This window comes from Prinia subflava, chromosome 7 (assembly GCF_021018805.1).
Source record: "Prinia subflava isolate CZ2003 ecotype Zambia chromosome 7, Cam_Psub_1.2, whole genome shotgun sequence".
In the NCBI taxonomy this organism is placed as follows: domain Eukaryota; kingdom Metazoa; phylum Chordata; class Aves; order Passeriformes; family Cisticolidae; genus Prinia; species Prinia subflava.
The window spans coordinates 13,906,307-13,913,779 of record NC_086253.1 but is presented as its reverse complement, the minus strand read 5'-3'; the positions used below and the strand labels follow the sequence as shown (position 1 = coordinate 13,913,779).

The 7,473-nt window shown below is 44.6% G+C and overlaps 1 protein-coding gene across 2 annotated transcripts in view; it reads left to right on the top strand.

Annotated features, from left to right (window-relative positions):
- The first annotated feature begins 1,379 nt into the window (after nucleotides 1–1,379).
- BOD1L1 (biorientation of chromosomes in cell division 1 like 1) overlaps nucleotides 1,380–7,473 on the top strand; it is a 36,707-nt gene continuing 30,613 nt past the window's right edge. The window contains exons 1-5 of one of the 2 annotated variants that reach the window (XM_063401630.1): nucleotides 1,380–1,920; nucleotides 2,293–2,417; nucleotides 3,691–3,881; nucleotides 5,042–5,653; nucleotides 6,094–6,240. In XM_063401630.1, coding sequence (XP_063257700.1) covers nucleotides 1,726–1,920; nucleotides 2,293–2,417; nucleotides 3,691–3,881; nucleotides 5,042–5,653; nucleotides 6,094–6,240 — 1,270 coding nt within the window. In that variant the 5' untranslated portion in view covers nucleotides 1,380–1,725. The remainder of the gene's footprint in view (nucleotides 1,921–2,292; nucleotides 2,418–3,690; nucleotides 3,882–5,041; nucleotides 5,654–6,093; nucleotides 6,241–7,473) is intronic. The other variant, XM_063401629.1, reaches the window with a different exon arrangement.

Below are 7,473 nucleotides of genomic sequence, written 5' to 3'. Positions count from 1 at the left end.
ATTTTTATTCTTTATTAAATTTTCATAAATTTCAAAAAGCGAGTTATTGGCATTTATCACACTTATGCTACTACAAGTCACAGCATTTCCAAATTCAGGCCATTTATTCCCCCAGTTAGTCAAAAATGAGACAAAACCTGAGACAAAAATATGTTAATCTGAAATCACAAGTTGCATGGCTTGTTGATGTGACAGCAATGGCTGAAATGGGTCTGCCCAGCCTTAGAGTCGTTCTCATATTTAGAGACAAAAAGCAAGCCTAGAGCTAGAAAGAGAGAAAAATACTTTCCCAGTCTCCAGTAGCCCACAGAGCAGGCACATCCTGGACAACAAGCACCTTCCCTGAATTTTGTGATTTGCACGTTCATGTACTTGTCCAGCCTCCTGCAGCCACGTAAACCTTTTGTTCCCACAATATCATATACATCTCCTGTTTGTCTCATATCTTACTATTTCTTCAGCAATTTAAGTACTGCCTGAAGTTTAGGAACTGCATCTGGCACTAAAAAATATCTGTTATCTACATTATTTAGAAGATACTAGGAGACTTGCTGACACTCCTTGTATTATTAAATGTATGTCAAAAATATTAAAATATTAGACTATCCTAAAAGGGAATGCAAAAGCAACTGCAGTCATAACCAGTTTCTAAACACACATGGCAGGGCCTAGAGGTTTACTTGTATCACACAGCGCCAGGTCCAGATACCTCAAACAGCTCCAGGGATGGTGACTCCACTACATTGCTGGGCAATCCATTGCACTGCCTGACCACTCAAACAGTGAAAATATCTTTTCTAGTATCTATCTGAATCTTCCTTGCCTCAGCACATTGGGCAGTTGTGACCGTAACACTGACACTTGAAAAAAAATCGGCAAACAAGGTAACCAGGAAACAAGAAATGGGCTGAAAACATTTCTTTTACAAGAACACATGAGAATGTACTGATATGTAAGAGTGGCAAGCTTAAATTCAAGTAATTTAAGTATCATCTTCTAGCCGCCTCCCGCAGGGGTGCGGCGGCAGAGGCCGGACGGGGCGGGAGGGGAGGCAGTGCCCGTTATCAGGCAGGAACAGCCGCGGGGCTTCCCGAGCGGCGGGCGCCACCCCGATCCCGATCGCGATCCCGATACTGGTCCCGGTCCGCCGCCGGTTTCCCTGCGCGGCCCCGCCCCGCGCCCCGGCCCGCCCCGCGCAGGAGGGAGGAAGCGCGCGGCGCCGCCGCACGGTGATGGCGGCGGGCGCAGGAAGGGGCGGGCCGCAGGGCGGGGCCGCGGGCCGCCGCCGGGAGCGCAGTAGCGGCGCGGGGCGGGCCGGGGAGAGGGGCGCGCCCGCGGTGCCCGCAGCGCCCAGCGGCGGCCGCGCGGCGCGGGGGACCGTGGGCGCGGCGGGCGGGGGCCGAGCGCCGCCGCGGCCGCTCCTCTCCCCTCCCCTCCCCCCGGGCCCGGCGGATCGGGGCCGCACCGGCCCGGGGCCCGCGAGCGGCTCCGTCCCCTTCGCCCCCGTGCGGGGCCCGCGGCGGCTGCGCGCGGCCCCGCCAGTGCTCGTCCCGCGCCGATGGCGCCGCTCTCGGCGGCGGCGCCTCCGCCTCCCCCCGCGCCGCGCGCCGCTTCCTCCCGCCGTCCCCTTCCGCTTCCGGGGTCAGCGCCGCCGCTGCTCGCTGAGCAGCCCCGTCCCGGGGCCCGGCCGGCACCGCCGGCAGCAGCCGCCGCCCCGCCGCCCCCATGGCCACCAACCCCCAGCCCCCGCCGCCCCCGCCGCCGCCCCCTCAGCAGCCGCCGCCGCTGCCGGGGGCCGGGGCCGGCGCGGGGGGCGGCGCGGCCGAGCCCGAGCTGGTCTCCATGATCGTTAACCACCTCAAGAGCCAGGGGCTCTTCGACCAGTTCCGCCGCGACTGCTTGGCCGACGTGGACACCAAGGTGCGGGCGGGCGGGACCGGCGGCTCGGGGGAATCCCGGCGCCCCGGGCTGTGGCGGGTCGGGGACGGGCCCGGCCCGGGGCAGCGCTGGGCGGTGCGGAGCGGCCACAGGGCCCGCGCGGGGCTCCGGCTCCGCTCGCGGCGGCGGGTTCGAATCCGGAGCCCCCCGCTCCAGGGGAGCGCGGGCTGGCGGCCGCGCACGCACGGTCACACACGCCCGGTTCGCGCAGGGTCTGCGGGCAGCGTTAACGCAGCGCCTGCGGAGCCCCGCGGGGTCCGACGGGGCTCCCAGCTGTAGCGGCCTGGCCTCCGGGAGGATAACCAGCCTCTTACACCATCCCTCCCGTCCAACCTCTCTGCTGTTGCTTTCTAGCCTGCGTACCAGAATTTGAGACAGCGCGTTGACAACTTTGTTTCCAATCATTTGGCAACTCATACCTGGAGTCCTCATCTCAACAAGAACCAGCTGAGAAATAACATTAGACAGCAGGTTCTCAAGTAAGTGACAGCCTTGGGGTTTCTCTGAACATGTTTGTGTACTGTGATAGGTGACAAAGGCTCTGGGTCGGTATAAAGTGGCTGCTTTCTTCAATGCAGCTTCTGAAGAGGTTGGGTTGTTTCCACCTCTCAGTGTTTAAAATGTGCTGTTATTTGAGACAGTAACTCACCATCGGTATAAGTCAGAATTAGGCTGCAGATGTTCTTTGATCTGGTCCAGGTTTATGCAGGGGTGGAGCCTCGATTTTGACTTGGGGTGTAACCTCCTAGCTAAAGGCTGCCTTTACTTTTTCTTTTCAGGGGAGTATTAATAAATTTGCAGTTATCATGTTTAGAGGTAATGAGAAGCATTTCACAAACTAAACTCTGCAGAGTATAAAACTAAAGTCGCAAAATAAAACTAGGTGGACAGAGAAGAGGTTTTAGGAACTGCTGTTACGTTAAAGTTATATCAGATGCTTTAACCTGGTATTACATTAGTTCATGAAGGTTCCTCCAGTCTTTATTCTCAAATCTTAGCCTCATAAGAAACATCAGGAAATTTCTTTGAAGTACCATGAGTTTGGTCATTAAGTTGAGTCAAACTACGGATTTAAGAGTAAACTTAACCAGTTATGCTGTGATGGTACCATTGATAACTTGTACTGAGTGCTGGTTGGTTTGTAGGGAGGGGAGCAGTTGTTCTTTCTTGTTAAAAAAGCAATGACGAGGTAATTTATGTCCCACAAAAGACTCCAGGGTCTAAAGAGAAGCTTTATAGCTGTGATTTTCTTTTTTATTTTATTGAAGATTAAGTGTGTTCTATACAGCTACAGAACTTACTACCTTGTAGTGGGCAGAAGGTAACATAGGGTAATGATGAGTGGTTTAGTGTTTATTTATGCCTCATGCCTTCTATAATTTTGTTTGTTTGTTTGTTTTGGGGTTTTTTTTGGGTTTTTTGGATTTTGTTGTTGTTGTGGTTTTTTTTTTTTTGCTATGGTAATTGATAATACAAGGATTCTTCTAAATTTTTTCCAAAATACGTTTTTTGCGGTTAGATCCAGTGTAAGTGTAACCACTAATGATGTAACAATAGGCTGTTTATTATATTAATTCCCTTTGCTTGGATTGTTTTGTTTTTTTCTTGCAGGTAAGGCACAGGCTAAATGCATAGCTGTGGGAATACTTGAAAAACATTGGTGCTTCATTGGAGCACAGCTAAATGATTACATTTCATTAATATGTTCTTGAAAACCAATTTTTCTTACTAGTTTATGTAACTTTGTTCCAGGTCTGGAATGTTGGAATCGGGAATTGACAGAATTATTTCTCAGGTTGTGGACCCAAAGATCAACCACACGTTCAGACCTCAGGTGGAAAAAGCTGTCCATGAATTTTTAGCTACATTGAATCACAAAGAGGAGGCAGGCCCCAGTACATCTCCAAGTGAGGAGAGAGCAGATGCTTCTGTTACAGTACAAGGTACTCTATCATTTAGCTGAGCAATCTGTTAACAAAAAAATGGGGTTTGAGAGAGCAGAATCATGACTAGTGATGATTTCTGGTGCCATACCATTGTTAGTGTGAGCAAGCTGAGCTCCAGGCAGCATACCAGAACACTTGTCACTTACTCTATGTTTAAAGGTAGAAAGTAAAAGAGATATCACGCTGTTACAATCATATCACTCTTTCACTTCTGCTTGAGATTATGAGGGATTGGTTTACTGTGGGGAGAAAAATTGGCCTCAGTATTATAGGGTCAGATAAGACATAGCTGTAGGGGAAGAGTGATGCAACTTTTTTGTCTGTTAATAGAGATGAAAAAAACTACTTAAGAGACAGTTACCTGTGCAGTTGCTGTGGGCCATAAAATTTGGATGGCTGCAGTCTTAAATATTACCTTTATCACTTTCTAAACACTTCTGCAGGTAGCTGTCCATTCTTTCCTGTTCTAAGAGATTCCACAGCCATCCATCTATTTGTAACTTTTATTTAAATCCAAGCCTTTTTCCTGTGAGGCCCACTTCCTTTAAAATGGGTTAACAAGCCAACTACAGTTCTTAGTGCTAGTCCAGTTAACTCTTAGTCGTCCATCTTCAGAGCTGGTTCTAAAATGATGGAAAAATGATAAGATATTTCTGATAGTCCTGTTGTTATATAGTCAAAATGCTGAGTCGATTTTCCATGACATTTATGGAAATACCAGAGGTGTCAGCTACCAGCTTTTTCCTGCAGTGTATATATATATGCATAGAATATATATTATATACGTACATATTTTATCCAGAGTTGTCATCCTGCTTAGGATGTTGGTAAAGTTGAACAGGGCTGTGTTAGATGTCCTTCCCATTGACAATCCTCACTTTCTCTGGGCTGACCTCAGGAGCAGTGGTGTGTCACAGAGCAAAGTGAATCTAGTAATCATACAGTGCTTGCTGCAAGAATGCAGCGTCTTGGAGATTTTTGTTTGAGTCTTTTTTTCAACCAAAATCTCTCAAGGCAATATTAGTCAAATATTTTACTTAACTATACGCATTTTGTAGAGAGTGCTTATTCTGTTTCTTTTCACTTGTTTAATCTTTTGTCTGAACAGAATTGCAGAAACTAGGGTGAAGTAAAACTATTCTTTCTTACTCTTAAAGGTGTCTCTGCTACAACTCCAAGTGCTAATGTAGCTAGTGATGCAATGTCCATTTTGGAAACAATAACTTCTCTTAACCAAGAAGCAAGTGCTGCCAGGGCTTCCACAGAGACCTCAAATCCCAAGAACAATGACAAAGTTGCAAAAAAACTCTCATCTCAGCAGAGTGTGGATGGTAGCACTGATAAAGAAAGAAATGCAGAGGACTTGCCGGACAGAGAGAAAGCAATTTGTGACCTTTCTGGAGAAGGGGCTGAAACACTTGCAAAGTATGAAGATTTAAATGAGCTTCCTTGCCAAAATGAAGAAATAAAAAATTCAGCAAAGGATACTAATATTTTGACTTTTACAAGTAAAGATATTCAACAGGAAAGTGAAGACATAAAGAGTAAATTATTGGAGAAATCTGACAGGAAACAAGAGAGCAGTGAAAAAAGTGAAAGAAGAAAAGAAAAGAAGGAAAAGCTTGACAAGAAGTCTGATCATTCAAGGAAAAGCGATGATACTACAAAGTCAAAAGAAGAAAAGCAAGCAAAAGAGTTGGAATCAGGGAAACAGTTAGTTCCGGAAAAAAATAGCAATAAACATAAAACAGCTGAAAGCACTAAAGAAGGTATGGTGTGGGCAGTGCTCTTCCTCAAAATATGGATAAGGAGTGAGATTTTTAAGTTTATGCAGGAGTTGAATCAGCATGTTTGGAATGTAAATTTTCTGCTAGTTCTGGCAAACTGGTCTTCTAGTGTCTCTTAACTCAGGTACCTGAATTAGCAGTCAGATGACCTTTGACTCTTCACGTGTGTAATTGGTCATCTTAATCTGTTCTCTCAACAATTTCAGTCCTCATTGAGGGTTTATAGTTCTACCTCTGAGTGATTTTTGTTTGGAATAAACCAGAGTTCACCTGATTATTTCATTACTGTGTTATAATTTTGTTATTTCTAATTCTTAGCATACTTCTGTTATTAGTAACAAAACTGATGTTATGGTAGGAAAAGTTTCACAAACTCAGTGTGCTGCCTTACCACTCTTTGTTTTTACTTTTTCCTTTGCAAGAAAATATGTTAATAGATTCAGATACGGATGTACTCAGTGACATCACGGTCAGCTCTGTCCATACCAGTGACCTTTCTTCCTTTGAAGAGGAGAGCGAAGAGGAGCCTGTCATTTCTGACAGTACTGAAGAGGGGGAGATCACATCAGGTTGTAAAATAATTACCTTTTTAACTGGCAATAAGGAGTATGTAGTGCTTTTATTGAGTGTACCATGTCATAAATTTGAGGGTTTGCAATATTGTACCTACTTATGAGAGAGACTTTGAATGTGAACTGGTATTTGTGCAGTTGCAAAAAATGAATAGTGGATTTACTTTTTGAAGTATATATTTATTCATATAATATAGTTTGGTGTGTTTAAAACATGGTAAATCTTTTTTTATGGTACAGTATTACATATATGACAAAAGCACTTAATGGAGAATGTCAGTGTTCTGTGGGGTTTCTTTCCTTCTGTCTGCTGTGAACTTGGTATAACACTGGAGTGCTTTGTGATCCCAGAGTAGTGGTTGTAGCCGACTGTGTAGATCAGATTTGGTTTAGAGCTTTAGGATTTAGGATTAGAAAGAACAGGAATGGATCTAGCTTTATAAGTTCAGAAACACCAAGTCATTTCTCTGACTGTGTTGCCTTTCTGTGTTCTCCCTGTCTAGTACAGACTTCAGACTCTGATTTCTGCTGTTAATAAAACTGTCCACTTTATAATGCGGAATACATTAGTACCTGAATGAGCTCTCTCTAGTATGCTCACAGCTTACCTTTTCTGCTCTAAAAATATAATTTAGAAGCACTGAATCACTTTTGTATTCTCTTGCTTTGGTCTTACTTTGAAACATGACAGATTGTGTTCAGTTATGACTAAATATTTATGAAATGAAAGCAAGCTTTAAGTATGTTTCAGGAATGCAAATAATTTGTACAGTATTGCACTATTTCTAGTAATCCTGATAAAACTGAAATAGATTTATCTTTATTTGATTAATACTTAGATGTGCGTAACCAACAGTGTGTTTTGTATATGTATTTTAGCAAGCCAGCTAGTTTTTATGTACTCAAATACTGTACTGATATTTTTGGTGTGGGGAGAATTATAATTTAATACATAGCAGAAATTATATTGACTTCTCATGCATAGCTAGCTACTAAATAATACATGCAAAAGGGCAACAGGACTACAGGCTAGAGGGGTAAGCCCAGTTTTTGTGTCCTGGTTTATTACCAGGTTTGTGTTGTGCAATTTTTTGACTGAATGATGTACACAGACACATCGATGCACTTTTGATTTTTTCATAATCTAGTGATATTTTGATACTAAAAGGATTTAAATTTTTTGACTGTTTATGGTTTGAGCAAATAATTGTTGATACATTTTGAGTAGCT